The sequence below is a fragment of the Myzus persicae genome, unplaced genomic scaffold (genome assembly GCF_001856785.1).
Source record: "Myzus persicae strain clone G006 unplaced genomic scaffold, MPER_G0061.0, whole genome shotgun sequence".
Taxonomy (NCBI): domain Eukaryota; kingdom Metazoa; phylum Arthropoda; class Insecta; order Hemiptera; family Aphididae; genus Myzus; species Myzus persicae.
Window position 1 is genome coordinate 139,333 of NW_019103916.1, and position 22,575 is coordinate 161,907.

Consider the following 22,575-nt stretch of genomic DNA (forward strand, 5'->3'; position numbering starts at 1 on the left):
TACCACGCGTGATGGATTATATTGTTAATGGTATATCGTCGCGTCGCCGTCGTGCCATATAGACGAGACTCGTTATTTTCTCTCTCTCTCTCTCTCTTTTTCTCATTTTTTTTTCCTTCTACACCGATATCTATGTGATAAATAATAATTATACGCATAAACGCGCCCACAGAACGTCTCGAATCGTTCTAGTATGTTTTTTTTCCTCATATTTTCTTTTCACTCCTTTTCGTTGGCGCACGGGATCGCCGAAAGGTCAACGTCGCCGTTTGCCCAGCTCTTCTATATATTGAGTGTATCTCGATCGTATAATAAGTTCTGTTGTCGCCGCCGTTTCAATACCAGCTCACATACCGGACGCACACACTCTGCAGCGCCGCCACTGTATTAATAAAACACGCAGGTATGGTAGGTTTAAACTTAATACCAGCTATATACATCTAGCTACCTACGCGTACCTATAATTATGTACTACTACACTATAGTACAAAACATAATCTTAAAAACGCCCCTGATTAATGTGTCGCCGGCGCGCGATGCGTAATGGAAACAAATTGAATGAAATGTCGACGATCGGCGTCGTTCAATCTGTCAAGAGTCAAGGCAATAGCCAAGGGAGAAGGGTTCAGGCCCTCTCCTCCCCACCCCCACTCAAACAAAAAATTATGGAATCACATTTGAAATTTTAAAACTTTCTAGCAAAAAAACATTTTTATTCTATAAACTCCACCTCCCCCGCCCCCAAAAAAAAATATTTCGCTGCCTACGGCCTATAGTAATATGACAGGCAATAGAGGTAGGCACTGAAATTAGTGTCAACGAAAATAAAACAAAAAAACTAAAAAGAACCTCTGCCGTGGAGTACTTATAGGGCGCTTTGAGTGCATCAGCCAGACTGAAATTTTAATAAATTTTTTTTCGAATTACATATAATTATTAATACGACATAATATCAATATCACATATAATTACATTACCAATATTACGGCTATTAAATTATGTACATAAAAATCATTTTAAATTACCAGTTAACACCCATCATGCATTATCTCAAAAACTACAAAGTTTTTGATAGTTTTATACTCTAACTATTTTTTTTAAATTGTACTACATATTTTTCATTTAATCAATATAAATGTAACAGCATATATTTTTAATTTCATATTATTTTAATTATGAGCGAGTATAGTGCGCCTCTAAAATTAACTTATCGCTTAAAATTCAATTTCGATAAACGCATAATGTTGAAATTCTCAGAAAATTATTCTACTTAGGAATTAAAAACGTATGCGGCCGTCATGCGAAAGAGGTGAACATTTTTAAAAACAAACGGTAAGAATTAATTTTTTTCCAAAATTTCACTATGATCCTGTGCGCACGTCGCGGATCAAAGCACTGCGAGCACTTCTCCGTCAGAGGCGCAGCTTTCGCATAATATTCAGTACCTTCGCGACCTTTCCGAATCCGTTTCATTAGCTGTAGGTACATTATAATGTTGCATCATTGCGTCTAAGAGAAAAACATTCGCTCGTGTACGCATTTATATCTATATAGTTGTCCGGTGTACGACCAGTACATGTTACAGCAACCATATATAATCACCTCGCGGCTTACAGGTACACGCCGAAAACCTATGGGTCTGCAGCTCGTATAATATATCCGCGAAACGTTATCGGATGACTTTTATAACAACGCGTGTATGTGCAGTACGTCGCATAAGTTATTATTTATAAGCGGAGTGTATTATACATTATAATATCGTGTGTATACATACAGGGTAATCGTATTATGTGCGTTTGGGTCGCAAACTTTTTTATTGGAATTATGGTTTAAGGAATTGCTAAGCTAAACGACGGGTGTTCTTTTCAAAGTCTGCAGGTTTTCACGGGCACTCTCAAAGACCTTTTACATTGTACTGATGTGCATTGTACATTTGTTGTCGCAAATACCATAGGATTTTTATTTTTTTATGCGAATATCCCTCGTGCAGGTGATACTGCAGATTTTTTTCAAACTACAATAGTACAATAGTGGTATCTCCTTTTTTTATGAATCTGTTGAACTATGTACAGTACATTTGTTACTGTCGATGCACCGAAATCGAAATTCTATAACAAATAGTTGCTGCGAGTTATTTATGGACTGAGAATACCAAATTGAACACAAATATATAATATTGTTTTAGGTTTAGACGTTTATAGAACCAATATGGTAAGTGGTTAAATGTATACAGATGTATGTGACATAAAATAAAAGTTCATCAGTAATATTTAGTTAGACAATATATAAATATTTGAACATTTTTATCAGAAACTACTAGTTCAAATTTCGATTTCATAGATTACGTTTTCAAACAAAACCCTGCTGCGTTTAACGATTTGCGTATTGCAGAAAAAGGACACAAGTTAAACACACACAGCTACAGAAGAGTTCGTATTATCACTAAACGTTCCTATAATATTATACGCATTCCACGAAAAATTCAAACATTCAGAAATGTTATCATTCAAACACGTATAAGACTAACGCTTCGGTTTGAGCTCGAAAAATCACCCTGTACATAATATAGTATAGTTTAATACACGATTTATGCACCGCTATTGTACGGAGACTGCATCGAGTGTCTGTAATAATATTACACGCACAGTACCTACGCGATGTATATCAGCTACAAACGCAATTTTGTCCGTTCGATGAAACATTTATAAACCGTGTACGACGTTATAATATATATTATATATTTATATATTATATTATATTATACGCAAGTTTATGTATTATCGTGTTATGCGATATGTATATATTTATATCATAAAAAATTATAATCCGACAAAACTCGCGCGGCTGTATTATACCCGAGTCGGTTTCGAATTCATAAACTTGTTATAATTTTTCGTACACCGTATAGTAACACGTGCATATTATAGTTTCCTCGTAAATATACAGCTGTTATGCGGTGTGTGTGTATATATATATAGGTGTATATTCTATCTGAATATATATACGATACCGCGCGGTCAACATACATACATATAGGTACCTGTTTAAACGGCCACGATGAAAGCGTATAAAATATAATAGGTAATAATATCATACTGTATATATACAGGCATACAATGTAGGTCCTATTGTATCAAACCATATGACGTGCCTCGCGTACGACGTGAAATGGAAAAAGTTTGGCTGTTTCTAAAATATTAAATACCATACATAGTATACGCGCGCTATATCATCGCGCACACAATTGGTGTAAAATTTCATCAGATTGTGGAACATAATAGCTACCTACCTACTTATAATATAGCATTGGCTAGTTTTTTCCCCAGCGCAGTACTTAATCCTAAATGTTAGAGGCGGGCACGTTAGTTTTAATATATGCGGGAAAAAAAAAACATTAAAATTTAGCATCACAATAAAATAAGAAATAAAAACCGTAGAATTCCGTTTATCCGTGAAATATATATATATATGTACAAGCGTAGGTCTCGTATAGAGGTACCTATATATACCCTCCGCAGAGTCTATCTGGTCATATATTGCATTTCGAAAAGAATAAGAAAAAACTCTCGAAAACCATATGTATATTTATATGACCGAACTCCACGGCGGCGCGGCGTACCTATACAATATGCATTCCCGTAATATTATAACATAGGTGTAGGTAAATGTGTTTGTAATTTTTTTTTCTCCACGCGGCGGCGGTAGGTACTTTGTGCTCGTGTATAATTCACGCAAATTACATGCAAATGTGTGTTTCGCGCGATGTCGCGATTACGGTGCGCGCCGAATCTAGTTTGAATATTTTTACATATTATTTGAAGATGCAAAACATATTATTATTTATTATCGCACACTTCACGGGGACTGATAGTGCGTCGGCCGTCCGGTGTATTATTTATGTGTTCGGAAACGCGGGCGCGTTCGCGGCGGCAGTGGACCGACGCCAAAAAACAATAACAACAAATGTTACAAACAAAAAAAAAATTTTAAAAATAGGAAAAATAATGGGAAAATATCGATGGGCAAAAATTATATAACATCGCAACACGCGGCTCGCACACATACACCGCGGCGGGAACGGACATGTTGTTTTAGAGGGTTAAATAAAAATCTAGAAACCTTTATTACTCCCATATACCTTGTATTGTGCAGTCAATTGCGGGTGTGCAGATACTCTATCACCGCTCGACCGCCACCCCCCTAGCCCCCTCTCCACCTTTCGGCCATGCGATCTCGACTATGCGGGCGCGGGGTGGTCGGCCAATAATAGTAATTTATAGCGGCGAGAAGACGAAGAATAATGGGTCGACCGATATCGTCGGACCTCGGATTCGTTGTAAGAACGAAAATAATAGTTGTGAGCACGCGACGGCCGAAAAACATAATTTCCCGAGCAAACGAGAAAATAAGCCAAAACGTTTAACGACATAATAATTACGAGAACACCAGTTACGCGAGAGGAAAAAAAACTCATTAACTTTGGTGGAGTGCCGGCAAAAGAAAATCGTACATTTTATGTTTTTCCGGATAAGGTTAACGCGCCAGATACGGCCCACTGCAGCGGGGAGGGGGCGCATATATATATTATTATATAGTGAGCTTTTAATGTCTTCATTAGAAAGCCTGAATAATTCAACAATACAAATATTATGTTCGGTGGTGTGTGTGTGTGTGTGTGTGTGTGTGTGTGTGTGTGTGTGTGTGTGCGCGCGCGCACCGACGTTTTATATTTTCTCTTTATTTATAATATTTTTTTTCCACAACTAATATTTTGACGGAGAAAAAATAAGCAAATTTCTTTTTCGTTATACTCGCTGTATACCCCCGTCGGGGCGTATTATATATAAATGAGATTTTGTTTTTTTTTTGTTTTTTTGTCCCCGCCCGTTACGTTTCTATAATGAACACTTTGTATGCACCGCGGCTTATTGAAATGTATTGCGAAAAAATTGTCAGCATAAATTTCCGGCTCGCCCTGTCTATAAATACAATAGTGTCATAATATCACGATCCGAACCGACGTGTATATACATATAATATCATATAATAAAGACGCGAGTTTCCTTCCCGGCCAATAAGTCGCAGACTCCGTCTCCTCCTCGACCCCACGGCCGAGGCTCGATGGCGACATGGCGTGTATATTGAAGTGGTGTGCTGGTACAGTTTCGTTTCGCCGGAAGAGATAAAAGACGAAAGGCGAAACATAAAAACAGACGAAAACGCTTTTCTCCGTACTATCCTGTCCCCACACACTTGCCAATTATGTGCACGCAATAACAGAACGCCCGGAAATTACTACTGCAGTTTCGCGTAGGTATACAACCTTTATATTGTTTGAGTGAATTTTTGGTTTGTCATTCGCTTTCGCGGAACTTTTCGTGCACTTTAATTCCACATAAACATCATTGTGCACATTGCGTATATATATATATATTATATATACTATATAGGTATACGCCTAATGGTGAGTGGGTGATCAGTGGACATGGGTAGGCGCACTCAGGCACAGTCTGTCTGTATACATAGGTCTAGACTCTGTTGGATACGAGGACTGGAACTTTGATGAGTTTTTCTAGTTTTGGACTTTTTCCTAAAAGACTGTTTGAGAAAATGACAAATAATAATATACGCATGAACGTCAAAGTATCACTACCAGACGGCAGACACTACCTAAATATTATTATAGTTCTACATTCTGAAAAAGTATAATCAATAATCTAAATGTAGGTATAGGTATTATAAATTTATAACTGTATAATATAATTATATGTAAACTTGTAGAGTATAGTATAGAAACCCACAATTAAAAAAAACTTTATAATTATGTGTTTTTTCCTTTAAAACTATCTCGCATATATACATATAAGTGTGTATATTAGATGCTAATATCTTATATTCAATAATTTTTAAAAAAGTTATCTATAGTATATATAAGTATCGAAATTGTAAAAAAAAATAGCAAAGTAATGTCCAGTGACCATAGATTCCGCTGATTGTCAATAATAAAAATATATTTATATAATATTATATTATATTATTATAGGCACTATGAAATATGTATGTCTGTATTTTTATTATGAGTATTCAGTTTCTTAAATCAAAATTATATAAACCATCTTGATGTTATCGTATTGACTCACATAGGTAGAGCCTAAGAATGTGGAATCTGTGGCGTCTCCCCCAAAAAACAAGAAAACATTTTTATTATTTTACATTTTATACTCTTCGATTAATATTTTTTGAATTAAAAATAACTAAAATCGTTATTTTTCGTTTAAATATCCGGTATCATCGACATTTTGACTTCAAATGCACATAAAAAAAATCACGCCCACGTATTTTAAATATTTTTAAATCGCTGTAAGGACTATTTCAGACGAAGAACATTGTATTACATCACCGCAAGCTTTTGAACCGATAAAATTCGTCTAATATATTTATTTACAATACCCTAATTGTTATTGAGTGATTTTTAATTTGTTTGGATTTGAATAGTTGTATAAAATCACGTTTACGATTTATTGAATAAATAAAAAAAAATTTAAAAAAATTATTATTATTAAATATATTTATAAATGGTCGTTAAAATAAATTTTAAAAAAGAAACCGATCTGGTTTTATTCTAGTGCCCTATTATTATGTCCCTGCAGCAGATATTTGCTCACGCAAATAATATTATGGCCATTCTATGTACACAGGACATTTATCTCGTGAGTCTTGTGCACATATTGTGTAACTATAATTACCTATGTATAATAATAATACAAGGGTATACAATAAAGTAATAATTACTGGGTGGATGCAATTATATTTTATACACATAAGTATTAAGACGTATTCTCCACGATCATACTCGCGATGGGTTTTGTTTTTTGTGCAGATATATGTATATGAACTCAGACGCTCTCCACTATTCGCTATAATAAATTATCATAACTACTGTACACTTAGCATATTATGTATGATGTATGTATATAATATGTGTGAGACTGTCTACGTATTATATACACCAAAATACCAAATATTGACATTGACATTTCGACAGCGGTGGCAACGACGGCGCTCTCTGCGGTGTTAAACGTAGAACACTGCTGTGTGTGCGTGTGTATGCGTGTGTTTGTGTGCGCGCGCATATATATTATATAATATATTATGATATTGTTATTTTTTTTTTTTATTCATTTTTTATCGGTTACTGGAAATCGCGTCGTTTTCGACTAATGGCCAGCCGCCGCCGCATATCATTTATGACGTATTTACGCGTGTAACACCACAACAGCTGCTACAGCTCGAAATTTACGTGAAATATTATATTTTTTTTTTTTACCTCTCGACCCGGCGCCACGTATTACATTATATAGGTACAGTGTTTGTGGGGAAACACTTCACTCCGAAATGCCGTGCTTCGATATTTCTGAGAAATCGGCATCAGACCGTAAGATAGGACTTTACAATCGATATAAAGATATTATATGTATACCTATACGTAGAAATGACGAGTGCTGCAGTGAGTTCCTTTTAATGCGATCGGTGATGTAACTTTGAAGGCGGTCATTTTGGTTCCGTATACATTTTTTTTTTATATACGCGTTGCATCCAGAGACGGATCCAAGGGGAGAGATCAATGCTGTGTCAGGTTGCATAAGTTGCATTGCTGCAACGTTTGGTATTTTTAGTATTTAGGTCTAAACAAATTGTACCAATCAACCTCGGTGGTAACATTCTGGTTATCCAGTATTAATCGCCGTATTATAATGTGATATTTACCAATATCATAAATCATAATATCACACAGTAAGTACATGGGAAGCTAGTAGGTACTTATATGTGCGAATCGTAGTGTTTCAGAATACAAAATATTGAACTACCTATTATTTATTATAGATCGTATAAAATCAATGTTATCCAATATAATATTATATTGAACGTTGCAGATATAATATCGACTGTTGCTGCATTCCTACGAATTACGATTGCTCGCCGGTCGATTTTTTTTTTGTTCCCTCGTAACAACTTATGAACAATAATAATAAAACAAGTCGGTTGAAGGGAAAAAATTTACATTTTTATAACGCCGCAGCGTTTATAACTTACTATTATTATAACGTACGATAAATAAATCGTACGTTTTTTTTTTTATGTGACAAAAAAAAATATAAAAGCACATATACAATATATAATATAATAATATAATAAGTAGTTTAAAACGCGAATGTGGAACTAATAATAATACGTTTTAGAGACACTGTACGTCATCATATATTATATATAAATTAAATTCGTTTCGGATCATTTTTACGCGCGACTATAAAAAGTAACAGGTCTATTAATATGCCGGCCAATTATTCCGAAGAATTATTCACAATATTTGTGTAAAAAATTATACGGAGGGTCGAAATGCGAAATAATACAACGGACTCGGGCTGTCGTAGAATGACAAATGTATAGGCGAGCGTTTATCCAGACCGGATTTTCGTGCGTTGCATATCATTATGATCGTAAAAATAATATTAATATTATGCATAAAAGCATGATGTATTAAATTATGTTTAACTGGAGTGGAAGAATATTATGACGAAATTATGTTCGCCTAGAAATTCGTCCACTGCACAGGTATATGTGCGATTTTTTCCCTTCCCTATTGTGTTTTTAAGACATTTTAGTTTGGGTGATTAGCATAAAATACTTTGTATAAAAAATAATTATTAGTAGCGTATTATAAAATAGACATTTTTTTTCTGCAAGAAAAACTGTTGAGTCATATAGATATGTTTTTAGGTACAGTATAGCAATTGAAAAACATCTAGGAGCATGTTACATTTTGTAAGAAATGAAATGAAATTTTATTTTCGATAGCAACGAACGCAGCGTCACAGCGTTACAAAAATCAGCCCCTCAAAAATTAGTTAAAAAGAAGTTAAGCCCAAAAACATAACCGTGTTAATATTTTATTACCGACAATAGCCTAAAGGTATATAAGTACAATAAACTTCGCCCTGTATTATAATATGTCATGTTTGAAGCCCGGAAATGTATAACAAAATCACGAAATATCGAGTGTTTTTTTCACTTGATTAGGTAGGTATGTAAACATTGCTTGGTAGAAAATGGTTAAACTTCCCACAAAGATTAGATGATATATTATTTTATACTAAATGTTATATTTTATCATCAGTTTTCTTCTACTATTTTACGTTTAGACTTGTACACTCATTATAAATCTTTACCTACCTACTTTAATATTTTTATTATGTACGTCATGTCGATACAAGCTTGAACATCATTCAACTAATTGATTTTATAAGATGACTTCCGAATAAACTTATAGGTTATTTATGCATATAAATAGCCAAAGTGAACGATAAGTCCCTATACATTTGCATTTTTTCTTCTTCTAGATTAGCCGCCTTTTATAAAGGAAAAACAGACTGAAGACTGTATAATATACACCAATAACAATTCAATTTATACAATAAAGTGTTTCCTTTATATTTCTAAAATATAATTTAATTATTCCTGAATAGTTTCACTGAAATATTTCATAATTGTATAGCAAGTACCTACCTATTTCATATTTTATATTTTATGAATCTTTCAAATACTGCAGTATTATACATATACCTATATAGTATATAGGTACATAAAATATGTAATTATATTGCGTTAAGTCGATTTTTTAGATCGTTTTGCCCATTGGCGTTTAAGTATGCGTACAATGATACGATTATTTAATATAATAATAAATGATTCGCATTTTTTTAAGCGCGTCTATAACGTCTATAGAGTATACCTACCTATAATAAAATATTCAAAATATATTATTATATGTATTTATGTCTTGCGAGTTTCTTATCGTCGTGTTTAGCCGGTTATTAATACAGATTTAAGAATAATCCGTCAGGTGAACGTGATTAATATTACTCCTAAGTCCCAGTCTTATTGAATCGACGCAATACACGTAGATCGGCATTGATATTATTGTAATTACGTTGTTTGTACCGGTCCGGCTGCCGCTTTAAGCGTGTATATGTATATATATCGCAGAGGTACAAGTAAGTACGTTGTACAAATATATGAATATATGTAAATATTGTAAATATATAAAACGTTTCGATTTAAAAAAAATATCACATTTGACACGACTCTAAGCCACTGCATATATGCAGCTTTGAGACGCGGATCGCGAGCACATCAAATGTCTCGTAAATCGATATGTGCGAGTGTGTGTGTGTCTGTATGTGTGTGTGTCGTGTGTGTGTGCGTGTGTATATAATCGAATCGATTATAATATTATTAATATTATACACGGAGGCATAAATAATGATTAGAGTAGCTATACCTATATATACGCACGCGTAATACGCGCATTATTATTTTATGTAGTACTTACATAAATATTTTCGATTAGAATTTAAATCTTGAAACGCGATACGAGTATACGATAATAATAAAATAGTATAAATTGTGATTTTACATTGTGGGACCCTGATGATGTCCGTGTACCGGCTAACGATATGTATAATCAACTTTATCGTTTGCAGGTGTCGGTTTGACGTACCTATACCTATTTTCGACCATATATACATGTGCAGTCGACTACGTGGTCAATATTGTATACCTCTATCTAGCCTAATAATTATTAAATATTAATAATTCGCTTCAAACGTGCGGTCCCGAAACGTGGGTGCATAAACAATATACATATTATTAATATAATGTGGACATGGTATCTACGAGACGCGTGTTCTTCGGTCCCTCAATAAATAATAATTATTGTAAATGTCGTTTTCACCTAACTCGGCGGTGGTTTCGATGGCTATCAATATGAAAATAAAAGTATAATTTTTCATGGCGCTCTGCAGTCGTCGAGAGCAGCTGTGCATTGATTCGCCGCTCACCACAAGTGTCCGCTATACAAACGGGCTTAAAAATGATCGAGGACGAGCAGTTTTTCAGACATTTATTTTTCGCTGTCGACTGTAGGTCTTTCTGATATTATAATGTTTAAGTCAGTTTGTAAGTCGACTGCGGTGGTCCTGCTGCAGCTGCTCGCCCCGATACATCGACCAATTATTACGTTTTGTGCATCACATAGGTATTATCGATAATAACGAAATAGAGGTGAAAATATAATATATTATTGAATAATTATGAATTATATGCATTATATTATGTAATTTTACTATGCTGTCGCAAATGCGCTCAGTTCAAAATACGAGAACCAGCGGGAAAATAGGCTTACCTACAGCGATTTGTTCAGCCTCCCCCACCTTCACAGTGCTCAGTGATCAGGCGGATAGTAGGATTTCCGTAGTTTTCAACAATTAAAAATTATTATTGACTGTTATAAGTTCGCGTTTTCAGAAACGTTAAGCTAACACAAATGATGGTTTATAAATTATAATAAAATATTTCAGGAAATGTTCTGTGAATATATTAAATATGTTCAAAGCGCTTATACAAATTATTATTACGTATAACGAACGCGATGCCATTTCATATATTATTTATTATGCATATAGATACTTTAACCAGGTAATGGGTATTAAATTAATTATTTTAATTCGGCCATTTATAATACAGCCACAGCAGAAATGCACATCTGAACAAGCAGCTATTGCATACCAACCTATGCGTGTATCGAAAAATCGTAAGCAACCACTACATTTTGAAAAAGAGTACAAAAAAATACAAGTATCGCTAGTGTATTGCTGCGGCTTGGATCGCGTTTTCAGGAAACAAATAACAATATAATATCACAACGAAATTATTGTATGTTATACTATGACCGCAGTATATAATAGTGTTCAAAGGCCATGCCCTATGACGCCTTTATATTCGCATTCGGTTATTATTATTTGGAAATAAACCGTCAAAATATTTAATGATATGTGTAATGGTATATATTATACAATATGCGAGTGTCAGAATCGCCTCGGAAGAGGTTTTCAAAGGTTTTCTCGTTTTGAGCGGACGTTTTAAGACATGACGTTAGGTGTATATAGTAATTAAAAACATTGCAAAAAAACTACTGCGGGCGTTTTGCACGAATAAATCTCTTCTCGGAGGGGAAAAAAATAACCGTACACCGAATAGAAACTTACTTTCCGAGCAGTAGACGTATATATAATATATATATATACATTATAGGTATAGAGGTCGTCCTATAAATACACTATTGTTCCCACGAGTACAATAGTGGATTAGCTTTTATTTCTTGCTAACTTATCTCTCCTGCCTATACATACCTACATTTTGATAATGCATTGGCCGAAATAATTCTGCACAGATTATTTTGATCGAAGTAAAAATTATCTCATCAATAGTATATATATATTCTGATCTGGGTGGTAAACTTTAACATAGACGGGGTTAAAACTGTACCAAAAATCGGAGCTTATTTGAATTATTATTTTAAGATTATTTAAAACATTATATTAGGTACTCGAAAATTTGATTATTTCAATACCTTTTTTCCTTAATTTATGGTTATTTTTTTCTATAGTTTTCTGTAAAATTATTGCTAGATCTGTCTTGCACGTTAGTTACACGTGAACAAAAAATCGTGCTTTTATCTAAATGGTAACATTTATAAATTTTTATTGTAACACAAGTTGTACTTGCGCGTATTGTAACATAATAATAATTATATACAACACACCAATACACCACGACCATAAAATATATTCGCTATATTCTATCTACATTATATGTATATACTACATAGTGTACATGCACTGAACATAGGTACCCATAATCTGACACGAAAATTATTTAATTGGAAACATCCATTAAAGTTCGACACTAATAAAATATATTATTGATAGGATGCTGCTGCAGTATACAAAAAACTCGGAATGTAAAACCCATTTTACGTGCTTAATTGTCTCCTAAATCAATTTTGACACGTCGTTTAATATTTTTTAAACATAAAATACAGTTTGTAATTTTTATGGTATACCAAGTACGCGGAGTTATTAATTAAATCAAATTTCATAAATATTCTGGTACAATTTTTTTCAAAGAGTCAAGCCAATCCATGTTCATATATTTTTGTAAATTCTCATTTTACTACAATATGTTTTTAAATATAGCCGAATAATGGAATAAATTAAAATTGTACGTGATTATCATTTTAAAGGAATCACAATTATATTTCAAAAATTGAAACGCTAATACGTTTTTGATATTAATATATGTAAAAACAAAAATGTGGATATTTACTGCTATAGACTAAATTGTATATAATTGTATAATATTAATAGAATAAAAATGCAGAAATTGAGGAAGGATGCGAAATCCTCGAGTTTCGTATATTATTATAATTTATCAATTTATAAAGTATTAAGAGATTTCGTTTGAAAATCTTTTTTATTGGTACTTCCGATTAATATATACACGTTTTCTGCGATTAATAATATTCTGAAACAGAACGATCTCCAGCCCAAAACAAGCGTAAAATATAATCACTAAAATAATTCGTCTCATACACCTATGGTGGATGAAGTAAATTGATAAAATCGTGTGACTAATAATAAAAGAGTTTTGGAGCTATCTTAATACATAGTCTTACAGTCTTACAAATAAAGCGCAGAACGAAGTCCATAATGGTGATCCTTACTGACTCCAATACCTATTTATTTTTACACAGATTTTTGTATTATTTAAGCAAAAAAATGTTATAAAACGCACAGTGTCAATGTGGAATATTTATAACACCTCATAAAAAACCCTATTGAATATAAACTTAAATATGGTGTCTTAAATACTTCAAACAATATCAAAAAAGTTGATTTAAATATCGAAATCGGAAGTTATATGGATGACTGTGTATAGCGTGCAATACATAGGTACAGAAGTTTTGAGCGTTAATTGTATCACAGTATCACTCGTGACAGGTTTTGAAAAATAGTTTCAATTTATCTCATTACGATTTATAATTCCGTAAGCACCAGGATCGTGTTTAAATATTTAAAAAAAAAACCTGTTTTACTGACAAACATTTAATTTGTAAATATAATAAATTCATAGCAGGTGATGTTGTGAAAAAAGTTTAATGCTTTTTTCAAACTTTAAATCGCGAGCCTGTGCGCTTTCGATAAGTTTTCGACTACACTAATTCGTATAGTTTGTATGAGAAAAAAAATATATGTACATACAAAACAACTACCCCTTTAACGACAAATCTGTATCGGTACGTTATTTTATTGTTTTATTGTATTTTTTCAGCGCTCATCCAACGAAAAAGAAAGTGGTCCAGCGGTTACTGGCGGAAGGACGTTTGGAGATCACTACCGGAGGATGGGTGATGACGGACGAGGCAACAACTCACATCTACGCCATGCTGGATCAATTGATCGAAGGTAATATAATAGTATATGATGAAATCGCATTAACAGAGCAAACGCGTACAGCGGGGCGTTATATATACATATAATATAATAAAACAGTCTAGCCATGCAATAATAACAACCACTAGATAGGTACACTTCATCACTGTTATTTTTGTTATTTACTTATTATATTATTGTGTACGATATTGGTCGAGATCTCAACTAAACATTTTCCACTTTGATTTGATCCTCCTATATATTGTATTAAGTTCGTCAATGCCGCGAAAAGCATTTCCCTCCTTACATATATATATATACGTGCGGAGCACAATACTCGTATTATGTCAACTTAAAATAATAATTGCTTTCAAATCTAATTTCCAATGATTTTCTTTCATTTTTATGGCATTTCATAACTCTATATTATATTATATACAAAGATTCAATTTGCCTGTCTTCTCAAACCACCATTTTGATCATTTTCCAACTATAATTATTATTTATATTTTATTTCCAATGGATATCAGAATTGTCGTGTTCTAGAATAATATATACTCTTATACATATTGTGACATTTTTTACCAGCAATAAATCCATTAAACTTCGCTATATATAATTCTGAGACGTTCTTCTCATTTAAATTTTAAAATAATTTACATGATATAAACAAAATAATTAATTGCTTTAAACTCAAGTAACTCAGTCAAGTTGCGGACTGCATTAATAAGATTTTTATTTTAAAAAACATTAGCAGATCGACCGACATTTTTTTACAATTAGGTTTCACAACAATTTATACTCGCTTTCACACAACCCTTATTATTACAGTTATTTCGGTATATTTATTTTTTATTTTGTACAATTTTAAATGTTTGCTCCTTAAAGACTTGGAGCTCGGAGCTGATTGCCCCCCTCTCTAATCAAATATTATTATTGGTCACGATCCCGACGCAGCAGTTATACACACCGCCTCCTCGACGCTGCTCGTTCCCCGACTTAAATTCACAAAAGTACAATGAATTTATTACCGTATCCTCGAGTACGCTTTTAATAGCTCAAATAATTTCCAGCTTTCCGTCTTCTCGTCGTCGTCGTCGTTCCACTCGAACCTCTGTTCCACGGCAATACCGTTGGTAGGGTATGCCGTTCATTTTTTCCCCCATTATTATTATTACTATTACTAACTGTTGTACTGCTATAATACCCTCTTTAAGCGTGCGTACACGGTTTTTTACTCGCTTTTTCGAATACCAGCCCTAACAGACGACGGCAACGGCACTTTGTTGGACTTCTCCGAGGAAAGCGCTCAAAGTGCAATCACTTCGCGTACATTATTTTAATGGGAAATAATCTGCTACCGAGTTTTGTTTTTTTTCGTCGTTATAATATAGGAGGGTGGAGGTGAAAAATTAGAGATTCTTATATTTATACATGTTTTATATAATCGTTGCAGTATATATATATATACACTAAAAAATCGTTTATCATTATAATTCCGATTATTTCGACGAACGCGCGGGATATTATAATGGCTTAGGGATAGCTTAGATTTAATATTCGATTTTACCACACTTCGTTGGAAGATAGAACATTAGTAACATTGATAAATTACATTCTGATTAATAATACTATACGTAATATATACTTGTTTAATATCCGTGGCAAAACAATGTTTTTTTATATATTATGTTTTTGAGTAGAAATTGGTGAATAATCGTTTATTATGCACTTATCTACCTATAGGCCGACGATATGTACCAGCAACTATATATATTATATTAATAATAATACATGAAGTTTAAATATTCGTCATATACCCGCGTAGTAATTGTATGTGGCGATAAAAATAATTATAACAACGACGATACCATTATGCGTGTAAAATTATATTGTAATAACGCGCATTTACGTGTTCAGGTCTCGGACCGTCACCATGCGTATATACATATAGGCATATGAGTAGGCTGTATAAGCGCCATAAACATAATATTACCTACACTGCAACCTGTCCGTCTGCATCGACGACGACGACTTGAAATCATAAGACCGTGAATTTTATGGGTGATGGATGACGGTGTATACAACGTGTTTACACGCATATCGTTATTATTACATAATATTCAGTACGTCGTAATATCAGAATCCCGTATTTTTACCCCCTCCCCAAACACATGGCAACCCCCGCGCTTCGTAGCTATAATGTGTGTTCACGAAATCTTCGTGCCGAGACCAATCGCGAATACACCTCCCGATCACGCCTCACCTGAACCACATGATAATAGTATATACCTAAAATACGTTTATCTGGGTACCTACCTATACAATACACACAAAATTTCATATTATTATCATACTATTTCGCCGAGATTCTGCTCTCGTGGCCGCCTCCGTTTTTGCGAGGGGTTGTTTGCATAACCCTGTCGGGTAGATTACGCACAGCGACCCCTCTCTGACGTGCCAAATATTATATCGAACGCCATACATTATATTATTACTATTATTGTTATGCTACAGCATTGTTCTTCGCCATGCTCGAAGCACAAGCGGGCTTTTTGCGTATATATATATATGTACTATGTATAATATTTTCGCGTGTGACGGCGCTTATATTATATATTGTATTGTGGGCGTAACAGTATTTTGTACTTATATAGCCTGGAGAGTTATTACTTATTATATTTCGGCTTTCGGCTTATGTTTGGCGAGGATTCGTACGTTATTATGATTGTTTTTACTATTACAAAACGAGGTCGTAATTGTATGATAATAATAATAATATCATATCATATCATACGATATCCGTGTTCAACTACCCAACGGCGGCGGTCAGTACCTTTTTGATTCTTCCTCTGGAGGACTCGTCGACGTATGAGTCGTATACAATAATATTACAGATAAGCGTCTTAAGAATACCTACCGAATAGTACGACCATGGCGTCGTTTGACCGCAGAAAAGCACATATATTATGCACCCGGCTGGTCGGTGCATCGATATCAGCTGCAGGTTGACAACCAAATAGATGTAGATAGTCGAATTTCAAATTTCAATTTAAAAAAAATGTACCGAATTTACGACAGAACAAAAAAATAGTTCTGAAATGGTAAAATGATAACTAGGAAAAATATGATAAACCATAGATCAACATGATATTTTTATTGTTCAATAATAACACAACATTAATGTCATATAAATCCCTCAAGATGGTGGAACACAGAACTCGCTTAGAAAGAATAAACTAGGTAATAACATAATAACATAGCACGATTGGTATACGTATACTCGTACTAACACTAAAACACCGCTGACAAACTTCATCAATACGACAACAATAATATCGAACCTCAGATACAACTATTGTATAATGTGTACGTTTGTCTATATCTAAGTATACCTATGTATTTAAATTAAATACGATAATATTATGTACGCGCACGAATTAATCAATGTTTAATCTAACGTCTCAATCTTGGGCGTTTTATTTATTCGTTATTCTACAACACTCTCATTCTCTATCATTCTCTCACTCCTCTCTCTCTCTCTCTCTCTCTCTCTCTCTCTCTCTCTCTCTCTCTCTCTCTCTCGCGGAAGTTGGTTTACGCGTTTTATTCATCAGTAACGGAGATGGTTTTATATTGTGTTTAACTACAACACTGTCGTGCACGGTCGTTTAATTCGGTCCACGAGTTGTGCCGCGAGTGATTTCTCTAGAGGACGACACCGCCACAGCCGTCGCGGAATAATTTCTTTTCCCGGCCATGCGCTCGCCATAGGTATATATAGTGTACACATATATACATATTACTATTATTATTATAATGTAGCGATTCCGAGAACGTCTCTCTCGTCGTGATTCTCCGGATAAGTATATATAAAAAAAAAATATTATTATGTAGTTCGATGTACGATTTGTCAGCTGCTCGGAGGATTATTATTTATTCATATATTTTGGACGCGGTCCCATCGCGTGTGTAGAGACGGTGCATTATAGATAAAGAGAGAGTTATGACTTTGTGGCGTATAAGATAATCGGTTCGAGTAATCGAGTATAATAATAATAATAATAGTATGATGGATCGCCGCTGGTGCGTCCTGTTCAACGAAAAATATACGTCTGCCTCATGCGTCTGTGTACCTATATGGAAACCCAAAATATTATTCCACGGTATATAGATGACTCTTTGCGATGTTCCTGAGAGTAAATCATCACGACCGGACGAACGAATCACAATTTTATATCAGCTCATAGCGTTGCGATAATATTAAGCAATGAACAATATCGTATGATATAATATGTATTATAATAATAATATTGTTACACTGTTATCGCTGCTTCGAATAAAACATTGATTTTAACAGAGAAAAATCATCCAGTCAATTCTCCACCACGATAGGTGGTACAATAGCAATGTTTTAACCCGTTTATATTATACCGCGGTACGGGTTACAGTGGTAATAATATTATGTACCAACATTATACGCGTGTTAATAACAGCACCTAATAATACAGCACCCAGAAGGCTACATTTCATATTTTTCTTGATGAAAGGTGATGGTGCCCGGTACATTTTTTTACGTTACAGTTTTTAAATGTAGAATTATTTTTACCTACCCACCCTCCTTGATGAGTGTAGTATAGGTATATTAACCAGATCATTAATTTCACTTCACTCGCAATATGCTACACGCTGTGATCAAAGTGGCTCAAAATAAGGAGGGGTTATTAATAAGTGTCGGAATTACTCTGTACATCTATCGTTCATTCCTATTATAAAAATATGTTATTTTCAAGAAAACCCTAATGCGTATTATTATTTATTATTATGCAATGACTAGTTAAAAATTATAGTTTTTCAGTTGAGGATGAGTTGTGATTTGGTGTATAGGTGTGTTAAGACAATAAGAAGTAAGTTGAGGCAAGCAAAACGTTAGCCAAAAAAAATAAATCGGACGATCACTTAAGTCTGGCCGACAGCCGTTGATAAGTATACCTAGCAATTATACGGGATTCGTGAAACATTGTAATTAGGTACCAGCCCACCCATTTATATGCAATATTTTCAAGCCTCTACACCCTATAATATATGTAGAGTATATGTAAACTGGCACATTGCATGTACTTTATATTGAGGTTTAATATCTGGCTGAGTATTGTGGTACCATGTACAATCAATTATCGATCGGCCGACGGTCAGGTTGGATACTTGGAGATAGTCCCGTGCGTCCATTCCGGAATCGTCGATAGTCGCGACGTATATAGAAAACCAAATGACAAAACTTGTCTCCCGCGACGATATATATATTATATATACATATATACCCATAGCATACAGTGTTGTGTACAGTGTACGTGGTGTATCGTTCTCGTCACTTTCAAAAGTATAATAATAATATAATATACCTACACATTCAAACACACGCGCGTACTTCAACGGGACGCGAGCTACAAGTACCGTACATTTACGTGCGTTATTCGTGTTACACGCCGTCGACTGCAGCCGTTTCGTTTTAGGACCCTCCGCGGCAGGCAGGTAGACACACACACGCACACACACGCCCACACACACACACACACACACAATACTATACCGACACTCCAGAGCTCTTCCGGAGCGATAATAATAGTCGGAGCTTGTTAAAAACGTCGAGTCGCGTTCGACGTTATATACGAACGCACACGCAAAAAAGGGGTGTCTGAAAGCACGGTTAAAGCACTATTATATTATTATTATGTTTAATAGTACGTGTGTAGTGCGTACAGGTCGGCAAGACGAGGGCGCCGAATAATTGCGAGAAACGCTCCCATTATATATATTGTTCGTGTGCGTGTGTGTGCTTAATTAAGACCGGAACTGCGGCCGTAATCCATTATCGAATCACGGAAGCCCTCCTTAAGAAAATCGTTGATCAACTTACTATACCTACACTATATTATACGTATGCGATTATTGTGTTGAATAAGGTGAAATTCGCGACCGGCACGCGACGGTCGAAAATAAAGTTGCACCGTGCCGCACTTCCCGCACATATACAATATACATATTATTATACCGACGGCGAACTGCACTGCCCCACGCGCGTATTTAACTAGGTTATTACGTGCGTGAACTTTGTTAACGAGTTTTGTTTGACTATATTATTGAGTCATAAACCCTCCCGAAACTGTCCGAGGTGCGTTATTCGTTTATACGTCTTACTTTTGAAATGCATTTTTTTTTTCAATTGATCATTTTTTTTTTTAAAGAAAGATGTGTGAGTCGATGTGTGATTACATATTATTATCATTATGGTGTGTGTGTGTGTGTGTGTGTGTTTATGTGTATCATGACTTTACTATAACCATCAAAGTAACAGGTAATTCTATTAATAGTGATAAATCTGGTACCATCGCAAAGACTAAATTATAATGTGACGACCATGCAGGGTTGATGATTTTTAATATAATGATACATATAAATATTAATAATTCGTATTTAAACATTAAATATTGAATTTTATCGACATACTCTTATTCGTTAAATAAGTATTATCTAATAACAATAATAATGAGATCATAATATTAAGAAAAAAGTACTAATAACTATCACTATAGATTATTATTTGGTTCTTTAAAATATTTCTTAAGTATAAAACTACTAGAAATGAAAACAACATTTTTTATATTCTATAACCCTATAAAATTACCCTAAATATAAATTACAAGCCTAAAGTTTAAATACATTACATTTTGTACTTGGATACATTTATAAAACATAAAATATTAAAATAAAAATGTGCTAGGAATTATATCATATAATTAAATGTATTTTTTGGTAAAATAATAATACATTTTCTTATGCACTTGTTTGTAATTTTAAAACAATTAAATATTTCTATATAAGCTGAATCTTTCAACTCAACAAAATTTTAACACCAGAATAGTGTGTATGAAAGTGAAATTATGAAAAAACTAATAATCCAGAATCCTAACTACAAAATGTTGTTTTCAAGAAAATCTACAGATAGGTTCTTTAAAAAAAAGTTAAATCGTACACATTTAAGTAGTTACAAAATTGTATTCATGACTGCTTGAACATTTTCTCACAAAACGAATGATAATATTTTAACAACCATTTTTTATTGTAATAATAAATTTCATATATTTTAATTAATGATAAAGATTGATTTAGTTTTTTTTATATTTAATAGTTTTCCAGAACTTCTGAATTCCATATACCTATTCATTAATAATGTTTTTTATTATAAACTTATAATGAAACATTGTTTGCTTATAAATCACTCATAGTCATAATAATAACAATAATGACTATCTAATCAAATTGTAGTTTTGGATAGCAAATAACAAGCGTGGGAATGGAAGTTCTAAAAAAAATAGTATTTGATGTGCTTTCAATCTATATGTAAATAATTTGTGTTTGTGAGTTGTGACACTTTCCCCCATCATAGGTGTCAGAATATTATTTTGTTTGTTTTCTGGGACAACAGATATCTGTAAACGGAATTTCTGTATAGATAGTAGTATTGTACACAAAGATCAATAGTTGTATAGAGTATAAAGAGAAGATTATCATTTTAGTCATTAAATTTAATTTTTTTCAACATTCAGATGTAAAAAAAAAGACAAAATAAAAATGCGTAACAACAATGTTTTATGAAAAAAAAGTAGAATAGGTAAAACGGTCCACTGATGAATGAAATTGTATGTATTATTTGATGTAATAATTAATTAATTGTAAATACACAATGTCATGGTGTAATAATATAAATCTATTAAAATAACAAAAACACGACAAACTTGATGGAATTTTGTAATATTCATCGTCTACTTGTTTTATTTGCCCCCTTAAATTCTACGATTTCGTATCAAAAGTTTTATTAATTTTCCACAATAACAATTAGCAATTATTTACCATGTTTTTCGTTTGCCCGTGTAGGTCACCAATGGGTGAAGAACAACCTCGGAGTGAACATCAAAACCGGATGGTCGGTGGACCCGTTTGGACACGGTCCAACGGTTCCGTATCTGCTAAAGAAGTCCGAGATCACCGGCGGAACGGTCATCCAGCGTTTGCACTACGCGTGGAAGGAATGGTTTGCACGGACGCAAAACGGCGATTTCATGTGGAGGCAGAACTGGGACCGAACGGGTCACACCGATACTTTGGTGCACAATATGCCGTTTTCCATATACTCGATAAGAGGCTCTTGCGGTCCTCATCCACAGGTATGGGAAAAGAGATGAAT

General features: G+C 33.8%; 1 protein-coding gene across 1 annotated transcript in view; it reads left to right on the forward strand.

Moving 5' to 3' along the window:
* Positions 1–22,575, forward strand: part of LOC111036291 (alpha-mannosidase 2) — a 147,387-nt gene that overhangs the window by 121,357 nt on the left and 3,455 nt on the right. The window contains exons 4-5 of the mRNA XM_022318285.1: positions 14,230–14,363; positions 22,266–22,555. Of these exons, the coding sequence (XP_022173977.1) occupies positions 14,230–14,363; positions 22,266–22,555 (424 nt within the window). The remainder of the gene's footprint in view (positions 1–14,229; positions 14,364–22,265; positions 22,556–22,575) is intronic.